Source organism: Carcharhinus amblyrhynchos, chromosome 21 (genome assembly GCF_965287045.1).
Source record: "Carcharhinus amblyrhynchos chromosome 21, sCarAmb.v2.hapA, whole genome shotgun sequence".
In the NCBI taxonomy this organism is placed as follows: domain Eukaryota; kingdom Metazoa; phylum Chordata; class Chondrichthyes; order Carcharhiniformes; family Carcharhinidae; genus Carcharhinus; species Carcharhinus amblyrhynchos.
Genome location: NC_137344.1, coordinates 41,282,763 through 41,301,033, shown reverse-complemented (window position 1 = coordinate 41,301,033; position 18,271 = coordinate 41,282,763). Strand labels below are relative to the sequence as shown.

At 42.1% G+C, this 18,271-nt stretch overlaps 1 protein-coding gene across 1 annotated transcript in view; it reads right to left on the bottom strand.

The window, feature by feature from the left end:
• LOC145356380 (myosin-3-like) overlaps positions 1-17,899 on the bottom strand; it is a 44,818-nt gene extending 26,919 nt beyond the window's left edge. Inside the window, exons 1-21 of the mRNA XM_080209060.1 lie at positions 17,692-17,899; positions 17,434-17,577; positions 17,189-17,345; positions 17,010-17,037; positions 14,766-14,877; positions 14,571-14,663; positions 14,183-14,246; positions 13,995-14,093; positions 13,782-13,885; positions 12,630-12,768; positions 8,020-8,138; positions 7,785-7,934; positions 7,521-7,691; positions 6,643-6,949; positions 4,088-4,155; positions 3,833-3,920; positions 3,623-3,740; positions 2,557-2,680; positions 2,318-2,454; positions 1,673-1,928; positions 1,014-1,256 (exon numbers count right to left, since the gene is read on the bottom strand). Coding sequence (XP_080065186.1) covers positions 1,014-1,256; positions 1,673-1,928; positions 2,318-2,454; positions 2,557-2,680; positions 3,623-3,740; positions 3,833-3,920; positions 4,088-4,155; positions 6,643-6,949; positions 7,521-7,691; positions 7,785-7,934; positions 8,020-8,138; positions 12,630-12,768; positions 13,782-13,885; positions 13,995-14,093; positions 14,183-14,246; positions 14,571-14,663; positions 14,766-14,877; positions 17,010-17,037; positions 17,189-17,345; positions 17,434-17,577; positions 17,692-17,892 — 2,922 coding nt within the window. The 5' untranslated portion in view covers positions 17,893-17,899. The remainder of the gene's footprint in view (positions 1-1,013; positions 1,257-1,672; positions 1,929-2,317; positions 2,455-2,556; positions 2,681-3,622; positions 3,741-3,832; positions 3,921-4,087; positions 4,156-6,642; positions 6,950-7,520; positions 7,692-7,784; positions 7,935-8,019; positions 8,139-12,629; positions 12,769-13,781; positions 13,886-13,994; positions 14,094-14,182; positions 14,247-14,570; positions 14,664-14,765; positions 14,878-17,009; positions 17,038-17,188; positions 17,346-17,433; positions 17,578-17,691) is intronic.
• Positions 17,900-18,271: the final 372 nt, after the last annotated feature.

The following is an 18,271-nucleotide window of genomic DNA, read 5'->3' as shown; positions in this document are numbered from 1 at the left end:
TTAGCCAGGTAGGGAGAATTAAAGAATTAGATAAATTGCTCTGGGAGATTTGAATGCAGATCAAACGTGTGACAACAATTTACATGTTGCACTCAATTCTGCTGTGTCATGCATCATACCAGGAACTCTCAAAAAGTGATCTTCAAGAATTAGAGTCTTTCCTCCAACTGAATACATATTTCTCTTTTGAAAATACTGCTATTTATTCTGTCTTAGGGTATTCTCCACAGTACATTACGTTTCACCAACAAGAAATTTGTGTAACTAAAAGAAAAAATGCTGGAAAATCTCAGCAGGTCTGGCAGCATCTGAAAGGAGAGAAAAGAGCTGACGTTTCGAGTCCAGATGACACCTTTGTCAAAGCTAAAAGGCACAGAAAGCAGGAGATAGTTATACTGCAGGGGGAGGGAATGAAAGATCAGCACAGCTCCAATGCTAAGGGAGAAACGGAAAGCAGTGAAGGTGCTTTTGGTTTCAGAATCCAGCATCCGCAGTAATTTGCTTTTATTAAGAAATGTGTGTAAACAAGGGACAAGTTAAACTTGAGTTCAGCGTAAAGTTCAAACACTGTGTATTTTAGAAGTTTTTTATATTCATTCATGGGATATGGGTGTTGCTGGCTGGCTCGCATTTTTGCCCACCCGTAGTTACCCTTGGAGGGCAGTTGAGAGTCAACAGCATTGCTGTGGCTCTGGAATCACATGTAGGCCAGAACAGGCCAGGAAGGCAGATTTCCTACCCTAAAGGGACATTACTGAACCAGATGGGTTTTTCCAACAATTGACAATGGTTTCATGGTCACCAGTAGATTCTTAAATCCATATTTTTAAAAATTGAATTCAATTTATACTATCTGCCGTGGTGGGATTCAAACCTGGGTCCCTAGAACATGAGCTAAGTTTCTGGATTAATAGTCCAGCAATAACATCACCAGGCCATTGCCTCCCCTAAAATATTGTTAACACTAAAATACGTTAACACTTAGCTGTAGCAAGCAAACTGATTATTCGTACCTTGTTTTCAGTGGCGTGTAAATCTTTTTCCACTTTGGATAAGGTGAGCTCCAAGTCATCAATGTCTTTCTTCAGCGCCGTGCACTCATCTTCAAGCTTCCTCTTCTTGGCTGTTAGCTCAGCATTCGTCTCCTCTTCTTCCTCTAGACGTTCGTTTATCTCTTTAACCTTAGCCTCAATCTGAATTTTGTTCTTTATCAGCTGGTCACACCTCTCCTCGGCATCTGCTAAACTCTCAATTTCCTTTAAAAGTAATTTTTAAAGAAAAAAGTACTTGCTGTGCAACTGATTTTTTTTAAAAAGAGTTTTAAAGTGTATTCATTAGTGTCATAAGTAGGCTCGCATTAACACTGCAGTGAAGTTACTGTGAAACTCTATGAGTCGCCACACTTCGGCACCTGTCCGGGTACACAGAGAGAGAATTTAGCTAGGCCGAGAAACCTGAACAGCACGTCTTTCGGATTGTGGGAGGGAACCGGAGCACCCGGAGGAAATCCATGCAGATACGGGCAGAGTGTGCAGACTCCACACAGACAGTTGACCCAAGCCACAAATTGAACCTTGGTCTCTGGCACGCTAAGGCAGCAGTGCTAACCACCGTGTCCCCATCATGCCAGAGAGGTAATTTAATGAATTTATGAAATGTTAGTTTTACGTACCGCTTGCACTTGCATTTGTAGGTCATTCTTTTCCTGCAGAAGGCTGACCATGTTTTCCTCCAGCTCCTTTTTTCTCGCTTCAGATTTGGAATGTGCTTCTTTAAGCTTCTCAAACTCCTCTTTCAAGTTTTGCATTTCCTTTTCAGCTTGCGCGCTCTTCAGAAGAGGTTTGATCTTGAAAAACAGCTTCATCCATGACCAGTGTTTGACACTCATGAAAGAACGGATGGTGTACTGGATGCTGAAGATAGCCTCCCTGTGTAAAGCAATGGATAAGGCATTTATGTTTATTTATTAGTGTCACAAATAGGCTAACATTAACACTTCAATTAAGTCACTGTGAAAATCCCCTAGTTGCTGCACTCCGACGCCTCGGGTACACTGAGGGAGAATTTAGCACGGCTAAGGCACCCAACCAGCACATCTTCCAGACTGTGGAAGGAAACTGGAGCATCCGGAGGAAACCCACACAGATATGGGGAGAACATGCAGACTTCACACAATCAATGAACCAAGTCAGGAACTGAACCAGGATCCCTGGCGCCCTGAGGCAGCAGTGCTAACCACTGTGCCATCGTGTTTTTTTAAAAAAAAGTTTGTCATTTAAATTAAGGCTGTCTCAGGTTGTAAAGAGTTCTCTCCTACCTCCTTTGCATCATCCTCCGAAATTCTACTCGCATTAAGAAACCACGACATATGGCTTGAGTGCGGGTAATAAGTGCAGCCAACCTTTCATCTCTCATCTCTTCAAGAGCACCCAGGATCCCGGCTTTGAAGAATACCTGCAAGTGTAGAAGGTACATTTAGGGGTTCCTTCTGTTTTCTCCCTTTGAGCTGCTGCTTATGAAGTTTAATTATTTTGCTCATGCAAATTAGGCCTTTACCTTAGTGTGCCCAAATTTGTATTGGGAATGATCAATGTTAATGGAGGATAAGAGTTTCTCCGAAGCCTTCTTGCTGTCAATGAAGTGACCCTCTGGGATAGCACTTGCATTGAGTACTCTGTACCTGTTTATTTTTTAAAATATGTATCATTATTCTCCTACATTTATGCCTTTACAATTAAGCAGTTACTAACTGCTTAATAACCAAAAGCAGTTGATTTTTTTATGACTATAAGCAGCTAACTATTGTCAATGTTCCATTAGCATGCCACAGGTATAGATTTAACTAAATTATAATTACAATTATATTAATAATTCTATTAATTACAATCAATAAAAAAATAATTTTTTGCATTAATTTTTGCCCAACAATTCTTTGCATGAAAAATATTATAATTTACAAATAACATTAGTGGTGAGTTGTGCATTTAGAAGTAGGGTAAATTGGGCCTGTCATTGTTTTTTTATCACTTTATTGATGTGGGGAGGCAATGGCGCAGCAGTATTGTCACTAAGACTCCAGAGTAATGCCCTGAGGGCATAGCTTCAAATCCCACCATGGCAGATAGTAAAATCTGAATTCAATAAAAATCTGGAATTAAGAATCCACTGGTGATTGTGAAACGATTGCTGAAAAAAACCCATCTGGTTCACTAATGTCCTTTTAGTATTGTAGAATCCGACTGTACAGAAGGAGGCCATTTGGCCCATTGAGTCTACACCGACCGCAATCCTACCCAGAGCCCTATCTCTGTAACCCCATGCATTTGCCATAGCTAAATATTATGGGGCAATTTAGCATGGCCAATCCACCTAACTTTCACATCTTTTTAGGGGAGGAAATCTGCCACCCTTACCTGGTCTGGCCTGTATGTGATTCCAGACCCACAGCAACTCTTATCTTCATGTTTATTGCCCATCCCTGATTCTCAAGGGTAATTAGGGATGTGCAATAAATGCTGGCCAGCCAGCCATCCCCACAACCCATAAATGAATTAAAAAAGACCCTGCAACTTCTGTAAAGCACAGCATTTTGTGTTGCTTATAAAATGTTATAAAGTCTGACCTTTGTTTGAAATCTGCATAGAGGATTCTGCTTGGATATCCTTTCCTACAGATTCTGATACCTTCCAGCACGCCATTACACCTCAGCTGATGCATGACTAGTGGATTGTTTATTTCACCTGCGTTGTGGCAAGAATGCAGTTATACTTCTGTCATCTTTTGCTTTCAAAAATAGGGGGAAAGAAGAATGCGACTGATCGCTGGAACTTACCTGGAGTTTTTGTTTCATTTGGAATAACACAACGCACAAAATGCGGGTGGGTGCTTCTCAATGTGGACATCAGCTTGTTCAGGTTTTCCTGTATCAAGCAAAGAACTTAATAACCAAAAGCAGTTGTTTTTTTTTTCTGACTATAAGCAGCTAACTATTGTCAACGTTCCATTAGCATGCCACAGGTATAGATTTACTTAGGAAGATTGGAGTTAACAGTACGGTTAGAAGAAAGCTTTTAAGGAAAGAACTTACCCTGAAGAGTGCAGACACTGTTTGGAAGGAAGAACCCTTTTTCTTGGAACCTTTCTTCACTGTACCCTCTACAATGTAGACATTTTGTCATTATCAATTCAAAGTATACAATTATGAAATAAATTATTCCAATACAGTAAAGAATTCTGCATGTAAAAATTCCTAAAATCATTTATCAGTTGCCAAAGGAAGCACGTAGGTACAGCAGGCAGTAAAGAAGGCAAATGGTATGTTGGCCTTCCTAGCAAGAGGGTTTGAGTATAGGGATAGGGATGTTTTGCTGCAATTGGTATGGGGTGTTGGTGAGACCACATCTGCAATATTGAGTGCAGTTTTGGTGTCCTTATCTGAGGAAGGATGTCCTTGCAATTGAGAGAGTACAGCAAAGGTTTACCTGCTGATTCCTGGGAGGGCAGGTCTGTCATATGGAGAGAGACTAAGCCAGTTAGGATTATATTCACTGGAGTTTGGAAGAGTGAGACAGGATCTCATAAAAACTCTAGGGTTAGACAGGGTAGATTCAGAAAGAATGCTCCCAATGGTGGGGGAATCCAGAACTAGGGGCCATAGTTTGAGGATAAGGAGTAAACGTTTTAGATCTGAGGTGACCAGAAATGTCTTCACCCAGAGAGTGATGAGTTCATTACCACAGAAAGTAGTTGAGGCCATAATATTGTCTGATTTTAAAAATAAATGAGTATAGCTCTTGGGGCTAAAGGGGTCAAGGGATATAGGAAGAAGCGGGGAACAGGATATTGAGTTCAGTGATCAGCCATGAACAAGATGAATGGCAGAGCAGGCTCAAAGGGCCAAGTGGCCTATTCCTGTTTCTATGTTTAATAAAGTAGTCGTAGCCCTAGATGACAATAGGCTGATTGGTGGTGATTTACTCTGAGGATCACCACACCTAAGGTAAGGGGAAAGGTTGAGAAGACAGGATTCTCATGAATAACCTCAGCCAGCACAGGAATTGAACCCATGCTGTTGGCATCAGTCTGCATCACAAACCAGTCATCCAGCCAGCTGAGCTAACCAACCACTTGTTTTTTTTTTGAATGACGTGTATTGCTCATTTCCAGTTGCCCTGAGAAGGTAGATGGAGAACCACCTCCTTGAGCTGCTGTGATCCTCACTGTGTCAGTGTTACAGTATTGGGTTGGTGGTGCTTTTCCTACCAGCATTAAGAGTTTGCATTGAATCATAGAAAATTTGTGGCTCAGAAAAAGGCCACTCAGCCCTTCGTGTCTGTGCCAACCAAAAAGAGAAACAAAATGTAGCATCTCATTTTAATCCCATTTTCCAGCATCTGGTCCACAGCCTTGCAAGTTACAACACTTCAGGTGCAGTTTCAGGTAATTTTTAAATGAGTTGAGCATTTTAGCTTCAACCACAAACTTAGGCAGTGAATTCCAAATGCTCACCACCTGCGGGTGACAATATTTTTCCTCATATCTTCTCTAATCTTTCTAACAATCACTTAAATCTATGCTCCCTGGTAACTGACAACTCAGACAAGTCTTTCCTCTCTATCCTACTAAGCCCCTCATAATTAGGTCACTCCTCAGCTTCCTCTGTTCTAACAAAAACAACCCTGGCCTATCCAATCCCTCCTCATAGCTGCAATTTTCAAGCCCTGGCAACATTCTTGTATATCTTCTGTGCACTCCCTCCAGAGCAATTATGTAATGGTGATTACCAGAATGGTTAACAAAACTCCAGATGTGGCCTAACCAGCATTTTGTACAATTCTATCATTACATCCCTGCTTTTGTATTCAATATCTTGTCCAATAAAGGAAAGCTTTCTGTTACGTTTCCTTGACCAACTTGTCCACATGTCCACCAACATTCAAGGACCTGCGGACATGCACTCCAAGGTCTCTCACTTCCTCAACCTCTCTCAATTTCTTCCCACTTATTGAGTATTCCCTTGCTTTGTTTGCCTTTCCTGAATGCGTTAACTCCTGTTTTTCCAGACTGAATTCCTTTTGCTACTTCTCTGCCTGCTCAGCCAAAACATTGATACCATTCTGGAGTCGATAGCTATCCTCTTCACTATCAACTACATTGCCAATTTTTGTGTCATCTGCAAATTTCCCAATCATGCCTCCCACATTTAAGTCTCACCATTGAATAGGGACATTTGTGAATTTTTACAATGTTGCGAGGCTAGCCGCAGATTAACAAATTGGCCACCCATGGGGTTGTGAGATATTGGGAGCAAGAGATATGGAGTTAGACCCAATTTCTTGATCAAGGATCACAACCACTGAACAACTGTACTGTTATTTTTGTTGTTGATGTTAATTATATTTGGATTAATTAGGTAAAGTTAGAAACACTTTTAAACTCTTGGATGGATTCAAGCTTTGTACCTCAATCTATAATTCAATTATTGCTATGACTTTTATAAAGCAATATTTCTAGTCAACATAGGTTTGCTCTATCTAACATTTGTTGTAATGTTGAGGATCTATTCAGAAAGAAAAAGTTGATATTTGTATCCTGTCAAACATTATCTTGCAATTTTAATGTAAAATGTGATATAAATTTTACCTGCCGATGATTGGTAAGAACTATAAAGATGTGCAAAAACCTTAAGTGAGGATTTCTGGTATAGTCCAATTACAGTTTCATTCAAAGGGTCCTTATTCTTGTCCAGCCATGAAGTAATATTGTAGTCCACAGTGCCCGCATAATGGATCAAAGAGAAGTGAGCTTCAGCCTTTCCTTTCATAGTCCTGGGCTTCTGGAAATTTACTGATTTTCCAAGGTGCTGATCATACAATTTGTTCTTGAAAGTCATATCTGTAGCCTTGGGGAACATGCATTCCTCTTCAAGGATTGAGAAGATGCCCAAGGGCTTTCAAGAAAAAAAAACATTCATTATCTCCATTCATACAGTGAGCAATCTGTACTGGAACTCTACATGAAAGTAACTTCATGTTGATTAGCCATGTTAAATTGACAGGGGGAGTAGCAGCATAAATGAGGGTTATGGGAATAGGGCCTGGGTGGGATTGTGGTTGGTACAGACTCAATGGGTCAAATGGCCTCCTTCTGTACTGTAGGGATTTTGTATACACAAGAATGACTACTTGGCAAAGCCCCTGTCAGAACCCAAGAAACCAAACCTTGAAAACTGAACCAAAAACTTATATTTTTAAAAGAGTTACATGAATGTTTTGAGAGCTGATCATGTGATTTGATGGTGCCACAGGCTGATATTTTAGTTTGTACTCTGTGCAGTGCAGAAATGATCTCTTTCAATTAACCTGTTATGTGTCAGTTTGAATGTGTGCAAACCATTTCTTTTTGTGTAAAACCCACATCCCCCGAACGTAGGACATTACAAAAACATAAGGAGAGAAGGCTAATAATCAACATTGGTTACGGAGCGTGGTGGAGAAAAGAAACTACAAATTTCTCTTCACCTTTTCAATGAGTTCAATGCAAGCAGCCAGGTCCATACCAAAGTCAATAAACTCCCAATTAATTCCTTCTTTTGTATATTCCTCTTGTTCCAAAACAAACATGTGGTGGTTAAAAAACTGTTGCAGTTTTTCATTAGTGAAGTTGATGCAAAGTTGTTCCAAGCTGTTGTACTGTGGAATGGCACAATATTGTTAAATTCAGAGTCATAGATTTCGCATGATATCAAACATTGTGATTGTCAGACTATTAACTGAGAATTTCACCTCAAAAATCTCAAAGCCTGCAATATCCAAGACGCCAATGAAATGTTGTCTGGGTAGCTTTGAGTCCAGTTGCTGGTTAATTCGTTGTACCATCCAGAGGAACAATTTCTCATACACCGACTTTGTCAGAGCTCCAACTGCGAAGTATACCTGTAAAGGAGAAGAAGGTTAGTGCTTCAGTTTCTGTAAGTTGCTAAAATTGTGCATATTTCCTCTCTTCCAACCATCACGTTACCTGTTGTACAGTCTGGCCTTTTGTGACAAACTCATTGCCGACTTTTACTCTCGGAAAGCATAATGCCTTGAGAAGATCGGCTGAATTTAAGCCCAGAAGATAAGCAACTTTATCAGCAACTGCGAAAAGATAACTCTCTGTTAATGATGTGTTTTCAGGTCTTCCTAATTGCAATCATTTGACAATCAGACATTTGATTTTTCTTTGCCATGTTTAAGTCGGCATGTGTTACCTATTAAGCTTCTTTCTACTAGTGTCAGTCTCACTACCTGAGTTAGAGAGTTATGAGTCTCTTTAAAGTCCAGACTCTTACAGCAGAATTTTCCACTCCTGCCAGGAACCACAGAGAGCGGGGCAGTTAATTTGAATCACAGAATCCGGACAGGGCAGAAGGAAGCCATTCAGCCCATCGAGTCTGCACTGAACCTCTGGCAGAGCATCTTACCCTATCCCCATGGCTTCACGTATTCATCTCAGCAATCCGCTTAACCTACACATCTTTGGACACTAAGAGGCAATTTAGCATGACCAATCCACCTAAACTGTGCATCTTCGGACTGTGGGAGGGAAACTGGAGCACCCGGAGGAATCCCATGCAGACACAGGGAGAACGTGCAAATTTCCACACAGTCACCCATGGCCGGAATTGAACCCGGGTCCCTGGCGCTGTGAGGCAGCGGTGCTAACCATTGTGCCCCCATGCCATCCCACAGGAGACTAAAGAACTGTTTCCTGACAGCGCAATAATGAAATTTTGTCCTGCTGACCCTCAAAATAGGTTAAAAGCAGGTCAAGCTTCCCAATAAATAATGTTGGGAAGCCCATTTGCAGTCAATAGCATCTCAAACATGCTCACTAAAAGGCCACCTCACCAGCATTAAATTTGTCCTACAAATTAAGTTCCCTGTCAGCGAGAATGCAGAATGTTCATTTTGCAGCTGTATATAAGAAATACACGCCAAGTGAATGTCACTTCTTTCATGACTTTGAGGTTCGTAGATTCTCTTTCTCCCTCATGGGGACCTCACATCACTTCACTCGAGTGCCCTTAGCAAATGGTGCGCCATGTCTGGGTGATGGAGGCAGGCAAATGCTGGAAGGTCCTGGGTAGAGTGTAGATTGGGTTGGGGAGGGGAGGTGGGGCACTATCTTAGAGGGAGGGATTGATGGTGTCTGTAGTTTCTAACAGACAGATGAGTCTGAGACAGAGACATCTGCTGGAGCAGATGAGTGAAGGAGCAGAGAGACAGCTAAGATTTTACCTGTTAAAAACCAGTTTAAAATAAGTTTAAAGCACTTTGTTCTTTGTAGAACTGTTTAAAGCATTTATTTATTGTATTTACTGCTTTAAGAATTCTGAGGGAGTGGTTAGCAGGCAGTTGTGGTTCATCAGATTTAAATCAGCGCCAGGTTTAAAAGGAGGCCTGGTGTAGACAGCGGGCAGCGGAGTGAGAGGGAAGCAGAGTGAGCTACTAGGGCTTAATATCAAAAAGGGCTTGAGGGAAAAAAGGCCAGGTGAGTTCGTTTGAAAAACAAAAAAACAAAAAAAAAACAAAAAAAAACAAACAAAAAAAAATTTTTTCAAAACTACTACAGTAAATAATGGAAGGGCATGTGATGTGTGGTTTCTGTATGATGTGGGAACTGGTGGACCCTAGGGTTCATCCCAGTGACCATGTCTGCAGTAAGTGCAGGTTGCTGGAGGAGCTCCAGCTCAGGGTAAATGAGCTGGCCTCTGAGCTACAGACACTGAGGCTCATCAAGGGGAGAGAGGGTGCCATTGTCAATGGGGTGCAAGTGACATCCACCCCCCCTAGACTGGCTAACTCTAAGGGTCAGGGACAAGAGGGGGCTACTGGGAAGAGGAAGGGGGGTGAGGAGCGGAGGCCTCAGCCTCTTAATCTGCATAACAGGTTTGAGGTTCTTGCTTCCAAGTTGGACGAGAACGAGGCAGGTGAGGTTGGTGAGCAAGCTGCACATGGTACAGTGCTGCAGCAGGACATAGGCAAAGAGAAAAGGAAAAGGAACGTAGTAGTTATTGGGGATAGTGGGGTGAAGGGTATTGACACTGTCCTTTGTCACAATGACAAAGTGCACAGAAGGGTGTGTTGTCTGCCTGGTGCTCGGGTACGGGATGTCGCAGCTGGGCTGCAGAGGAACCTGGAGTGGGAGGGTGAGAATCCGGTCGTTGTGGTACATGTGGGTGCCGGCGACGTAAGCAAAATGCAGACTGAGGATCTGGGGAGGGAGTATGAAAAGCTTGGAATGGAATTAAAAAGTAGAACCGACAAGGTGGTTATCTCTGGGCTACTGCCTGAACCGTGTGCAGATGGGCGTAGGGTTGACAGGATTAAGGAAGTGAATGGGTGGCTCAGGGATTGGTGTGGGAGGAATGGGTTTGAATTTATGGGGCATTGGCACCAGTATTGGGGTAGGTGGGACCTGTTCGGGAGGGATGGGGTTGGTCTGAACCGTGCTGGGACCAGAGTGTTGGCGAATCGAGTAAAGAGGACTGTAGACAGGGCTTTAAACTAATTAGGGGGGGGGAGGGTGTGAGGGTAGGTGACCTTACGAGGTCTAAAGTTAAGGAGAGTGTACATGTAAGGGAAGAGGCCGAGGATGTCCCAATAATAGAGGGAGTAGGGGGCGTGAGTATAGTTGGTGGCGTTGCGACAAATAGGGTCCAGGTGAAGGCTGGGATGAAAGCACTTTATCTGAATGCACGAAGCATTCGGAATAAAGTGGATGAGCTGATGGCGCAGATCGACACAAATGGATACGATCTGGTGGCCATTACAGAGACGTGGCTGCAGGGTGACAGGGACTGGGAGCTGAATGTACAGGGCTATCAAGTGTTTAGGAAGGATAGACAGGAGGGAAAAGGGGGGGGCGTAGCTATGCTGATTAAGGATAGCATCACGGTGGTAGCAAGGGATGATATTGGAGCCAAGGAGCAGAGGGTGGAATCGTTGTGGGTGGAGATTAGGAACAGCAAAGGGAGGAAGACGCTGGTGGGTGTCGTCTATAGGCCCCCGAATAATGATCTGGAGATGGGAAGGGCTGTTAACGCGCAAATAAGTGCGGCGTGCAAGAATGAGACGGCCGTAGTTATGGGGGATTTCAATCTGCATATTGATTGGTCGACCCATGTTGGACGTGGGGGGCTCGAGGAAGAGTTCTTGGAATGCTGCCGGGATAGTTTCCTCGAACAGTGTGTGTTGGAGCCGACGAGGGAGCGAGCTATCTTGGGAGAGGGCGGGAAAGTGGAACTGAGCAGCGACAGATCAGCCATGATCTTATTGAATGGCGGGGCAGGCTCGAAGGGCTGGATGGCCTACTCCTGCTCCTATTTCTTATGTTCTTATGTTCTTATGTTCTTAACAGGTACAAATCCACCAATGGGAATAATGACTGCAACATTTATATGAATGATGTTATTGAAGAGATAAATATTCAAAGTTTATTTATTAGTGTTGCAAGTAGGCTTACATTAACACTGCAATGAAGTTACTATGAAAATGCCTTAGTCGCCACACTCTGGCACTGAGGGAGAATTTAGCATGGCCAATTCACCAACCAGCACATCTTTCAGACTGTGGGAGCAAACATAAACACCCAGAGGAAACCCACGCAGATACAGGGAGAATGCGCAGACTTGGCACATACAGTGACCCAAGCTGGGAATCGAACCAAGGTCCCTGGCGCTGTGAGGCAGCAATGCTAACCACTGAGCCACCTTGCCATCCACACAAGCACACTGATGAGTTCTCCCTACTCTTCCTCAAAAAGTTTCAAACAGGTATGAATCTACAGTAGAAAGGGATTAGGTGCTAATTAGCTGTTTTACCCTAATAACCAGGAAGATTGGCTGGTGTTGGAGCTGGGCAATGTCTCAATATAGCAGGAAATAATTTTCTGAATTGGGAAACAGCACATTATTAGGGATTAAATTATTTTTTCACTCTGCCACTGACCGTGAGGTATCTGACTTCAAAATGTTCAATCCTGACATTAAATAATAAAAGTGGGTATATTGTTCCCTTCAGCAAAATATCCTGCACAAAATTCACTGGGCCAGATTCTCTGGCCTCTCAGCCACCTATTTCCCCCTGGCAGGAGGTGACGTGTTGTTTGCCAGCAGCAGGATTCTCTGATTCCATCGCTGTCAATGGGATTTCACGTTGATGTCACCCCACGTTGATGAGAAACCCATGGGTGGGGGTGTGCAGCTGGCGGAACCGGAGAATCCCGCTGGCGCGAAAGGCCGGAGAATTCCGGCCATTATTTTTTCAGGAAGCTGGCAACATATTCACTATGTGGAGATGCCGGCGTTGGACAGGGGTAAATACAGTAAGAAGTCTCACAACATCATGTTAAAGTCCAACAGGTTTATTTGGTAGCAACAAACCTGTTGGACTTTAACCTGGTGTTGTGAGACTTCTAAATGTATTCACTATGCAGTGCTCCACTCAACTATCTTATGTTGTAGCTGAAGCATTTCACACACGTTTGCCAGCGTTCAGCCCTGATTTATATTAATTGACATGCACTGTTTTAACTAATTTAAGAATTTTCATGTAAAGTATAGCAAGTGATTTAGATGAATATACCTTCCGAGCCATCAGGTTCAGCTTGTTCTTCCCTTTGCTTTTGCTTGAACTTCATGTTGCTATGGTGCATTGTTGCACCAGTTATTTTGTAGATGCTGGTTTTCTCATCATTGGTGAAACCCAAGATATCAATAGCTTGCTGCAAATTCAAGGAGACAACAACACAATCGGTTTATTCTATTCAACTTGTGACGGTACTGTGCCTTTAAGAAGTGTACTTTAATCATGTTTCTCTGCAGGTTTTTTTTCAAGTAGGCCTTATCATTTTATTGGTGCTGTGTTATCTGTACCTGGTGTCCTCTAATTGTTACTGAAACAATATAATTGACATCATGTTTATTTTTAATGTGGACTAATGCAAGGTCCTGTGATGCTTGGGATTGCTGAGTGGCACTTGATTGATAGTTTATGTTACGTGGTTAGGGGCAGCTATGCTTCACAGGAAAGTCCAGTTTTTGGTTCCGCTTTTCAGTAATAACCTGAAGTTGAGAGCAACAATCGTGCTTTCCCCCTCTCACTGGTGTCTTTAGTTTCATTTTCTCAGATGCTGTTTAGATTTAAGATAGAAAGCAGTCCCTCTTGTTTTTCCCTCTCTGGAGTTGGAAATTCTGTGGTCTGTGAGTTACTATTAGAAGCTGGTGGAGATAGGCAGTTTTTTTTTCTCTCTCTTTCTCTCTCTCTCGCCAGAGGCTTTTCAGAAAGTTCCAAGATTGGAAAACCCCAGAGATTTGTTCTGACATTCGAAAGACCTATTCACAGCACAAGTAAAAAAGCTGAAAACCCAGCATCACGTGAGCATACTTGCTTTTTGTGTCAAGTCTAGAGGTGGGGCATAGATCTGGTGTTTGACTTGGAACAACATAGATAGCTAGCTGTTAAGGTTTATAATGTGTTGTCTATAATTCTTGTAACAGGTAAAAGTTATGCTAATTCTTTTTGTTATATTTTAACTGTGTTCTTAAATAAACTTTGTTTGATAAAAGCTACCTGGTGAGTCACTTGTGTCATACCTGGATTGAAACACCATATGCTCACCCTAATGCCAAAATCCAATGTAAAACTTATGATCTAGGATAATTTCATAAAACACCTTGGAGTTTCTGGCCTGGGTCTTAACAAACTGTTATTGTAATTCATGTTTACCATACTTACATCAGTCGCTAACAATTCTTCTTTATCATCAATACTTGGAACTGTAACCTCACCCTGACTGACATAAGGATAGTCAAAAGGATTGGTGGTGATAAGAAGCATTTCTATAACAAAGTAAATGATACAGGATATTTTCACATAATGCAACATGAAGAAAGGAAACACAAATGTGCAAACAAGTCAAAAGCTGTAAAGGATTAGTGGGCTCCTTACCGATAAGTTCAGGCTTTTTGTTGGATATAATCTGATAGAAAATGTGATAGCTTCTTTCGCAGTGTTGTTGGAATGTCACCCTGGATTTCTCCAACAAGTCTGGATGGGAATTGAGATCAGTTACATCTCTGTCACAGGTCTACCTGTATATTTATATGCCGTTAGTTAATCAGATTTGAAATACTTACACGTTTCAATGTCTGCTGAAGCCAGTTTTGCCGTGGGTCCAAAGTGTATTCTGATAAACTTGCCCTTTGTAATAAAACAATATGAATTCAGAGATTAGAATACTTCTGTTATTTCACGTGGAGATGAAATACCATCAACTCTTTCTTCACAAAGATGTGGAGATGCCGGCGTTGGACTGGCATGGGCACAGTAAGAAGTCTCACAACACCAGATTAAAGTCCAACAGGTTTATTTGGAATCATGAGTTTTCGGAGAACTGCCCTTTCACCAGGCGAGTGGCCTGATGAAGGAGCAGCACTCCAAAAGCTTGTGATTCCAAATACAAAAGTAGCATGTTTTCTTTTCTGTGTTGCTTAATTTTTGAAAAGTATTTCCACTTCAACTTACAAAACGAGATGAGTTGTCATTCCTTATTGTCTTGGCGTTACCAAAGGCTTCCAGCAATGGGTTCGCCTGGATGATTTGATCCTCCAGGGTTCCCTACAGGATAGATTTTGTTTTCAGTTAATAGCTGACTAAACCACATGAAGGTAAAAATGTAATGAAATACATTTTCCAAAGCGTCATTATCTGCTCACGTACTTTTGCCTTTGAAACTTCATTCTTCTTATGCATGTCACCAATACCCGCAATTAGTGCAAAGTACTGGATGACCCGTTTAGTGTTCACAGTTTTTCCTGCACCAGATTCTCCACTGAAAAGCACAAAAATGATCATGTATCCCATGGCGTTCCTTAAGTAAGTTAGAAGAGATGCTATTTCACATCAATAAATTCCATTTTTACAGTTCCTTTAGCATATTAAAATATCTCAAGGCTCTTAACAAGGAGCATTGCTGCACAAAATTTGACACAAAACCACATATCTGAAGAGGTGACTAAAAACCTGATCAAAGGAGTTTTAAGAACATTCTTAGAGATGGAGAGTGTGTGGACAGGTCTAGGGGAGGAATTCCAGAGATTAGGGGCTGGGCAGCTGAATACATAGCTGCCAATGGTGGAGCAGTGAATACTGGAGCAAAAGCTCACAAGAGGAACTCAGATATCTTGAAGGGTTGTAGGGTTGGAGGAGGTTACAAAGATGAGGAGAGGCGAAACCAATGAGAGATTTGAAAATAAGGCTGAGAAATCTTTTGTGCAGTTTAGGTGAATTGGCTTCGCTAAGTTGTCCCTTTAGTGTCCCGGGATGTGTAGGTTAGATGGATTAGCCAAGGTAAAATGTGTTGGGTTACAGCAATAGGGCCTGGATAAGATATTCTGCCAGAGAGTCAAGGCAGACTCAATGGGCCAAATGGCCTTTTCTGCACTATAGGGATTTTTATGAAGCTATGAATTTAAAATCGAGGCATTGTTAGACCAGGAGCCAGTGTAGGTCTGGGTGGATAAATAAACAGGGCCTGGTGCGCGTTAGGATGCAGAAAGCAGGGTTTTCAATGAGCTCAAGTTTAAAATAAAGCATTATGATCAAGGTGTGATGGAAAGTACTACAATGTGACATGGGGTGATATTTAACGTGAGAATTTAAAAGTATTACAGATTACAGGCAGTGCTCAACTTTAAGACATTCGAGTTACAAAGAACGGCACAAACAACCTTTTTAAATTCACATCACATTACAACTTTATGTTGGTTTAGACTTTATGAGAACACACCAGTACTTTCATCTGCGCGCACTGACATTCTGTGTCAATCATCTGTGTGACTGGACAGTTCAAGATGTCTTAATTAGGCTGGAAACAAGTGTTTCATTCTGCTCAATTCTTTTGGCACAATCGTCACAATTTTAATGCATTTATATGCCTTATGTTGTATGCAGTCTGACCTGCAGAAGTTCTGGGTTAAACAGACAAATGACAGTGAATGGTAGCATAACTATATCCCCACATTAACTGTGGAACTTATACTAAGGTAGGTAGGCATCAACCTGACCCGGTAAGAGTTGAGAGTATTTAACACCACCAGGCACCCATAAGTGATTTCCAGCCTTGGTTCTGGAACAAATTTCCCCTTAATACTTTCGTTCCTATGAAAAAATTAGTTCTGATTCAAAGATCCTTCAACTTGCAATGTGATTTTTAGGAGTCAATTATGATAGAATCATAGTAAACCCTACAGTGCAGAAAGAGGCCCTTCAGCCCATCGAGTCTGCACTGACCACAGTCCCACCCAGGCACTACCCCCATATCCCTACATATTATTACCCGCTACTCCCCCTAAGCTAAGCATCTTAGGATACCAAGGGGCAATTTTTTAATATGGCCAATCAACCTAACCCGCACATCTTTGGACTATGGGAGGAAACCAGAGCATCCAGAGGAAACCCACGCAGACACGAGAAGAATGTGCAAACTCCACACAAACAGTGACCTGAGCTGGGAATCGAACCCAGATCCCTGGAGCTGTGAAACAGCAGTGCTAACCACTGTGCTACTGTGCTACCCATTGTGCTACCATGCCGCCTGTGTATAAAGTATATTTATTCATCACAAGTAGGCTTATCTCAATACTGCAAATAAGTTACTATGAAAATCCTCTAGTCGCCACACTCTGGCACCTGTTCGCCTGCACAGAGGGAGAATTTATCATGGTCAATGCATCTAACCAGCACGTCTTTCAGGCTGTGGGAGGAAGCCAGAGCACCCAGAGGAAGCAAACACAGGAGAACATACAGATTCTGCACAGTCACCCAGAGCCAGGAATTGAACCCGGGTCCCTGGCTCTGAGAGGCAGCAATGCTAACCATTGTGCCACCGTGCCGCCTAGTGTCTGTACAAAGGTAGTGAGCATGTGAGAGAAATTCACAGGCTTGTGAAAATGAATTACTTACGTGATCAGGATAGACTGGCTTTCACGATCTGCAAGATAAAACATCAAAGGCAAGAAATATTTTTAGACATGCCATTCCACTTAATTTTAAACTGAAGTTGAGTTACCCACACTTTAAATTAAATATATGAAAATAGATACAAAAGTGCTTATTGAATATGTGGAAAATTAACAAGTTACCTGTTAACATGGCCTGATAGGCAGTGTCAGAAACCGAGAAGATGTGGGGAGGTACCTCTTGTCGCTTTTTCCCTTTATAGCCAGACACAACTTCAGCGCTGTAAACCGGTAACCACTTGTAGGGGTTCACAGTGATGCAGAACAACCCAGAGTATGTCTTTAAAAAGCAGGAATCAATTAATGTTGGCACTTTGTGACTTAAACTGCATTTTCAAAACTAAATATTGAAGTTCCCCTCAACTTACATAGATCATCCAGGCTGCATAACGCTCTTTGAGGTTATACAGCACACATGCTTCATTCAGGTGGGTCATCATGGCCATGTCCTCGATTTTATCGAATTTTGGAGGGTTCCTTGGGAAGACATCATTGGGTTTCACAACAATTGTCTGAAATAGATAATTTGGCAAGAGTAATCATAATGTCGTTTCATAATTTGTGATGCCAACTTTGGAAATAGGACAAAGAGTTCGGTCCAATACAAATTGCTGAGATTCACCTACCTTCCCATCTGCTTTTTCCACTTCAACTTTGGTGCTATCTTGGCTCTTAATTTTCCCTTTAACAAACACCAATTTGGGGTCAGTCACATAACAAGCAGTTTTGGCATCGAAGGGCCTGTTCTGTGCTTCAATTTGCTCCTTCTCAGATTTGCGGAGATATGGAGCAGCTGCTCCAAAAATTTTCATGCTGTCAAAATTCATGGTCGCTGTGTTTCACTGTGTGGAAATGTTCAGTTATTTCATTGTTGCAGGTGAAATTGCAGATATCCAAATTCCACTAGTTTCCTCACATGCAATCGACTTGAACAATGCAAGCTATCAAGAATATTAAGCTTGAATTGTATCTTATCCACTTCCAACATCCATTCCCTCCACCACCAATGCACAGTGGCAGCAGCGTGTGCCATCTACAAGAGGCACTGCACCAAAACTCCTTTGACAGCACCTTCCAAATCCACAACCTCTACCACCTTGAAGAACAAGACCAGCAGATGCATGGCAACATCACCACCTGCAAACTCTCCTCCAAGCCACACACCACCCTGGCTTGGAAATATGTCTTCGTTCTTTCACTGTCACT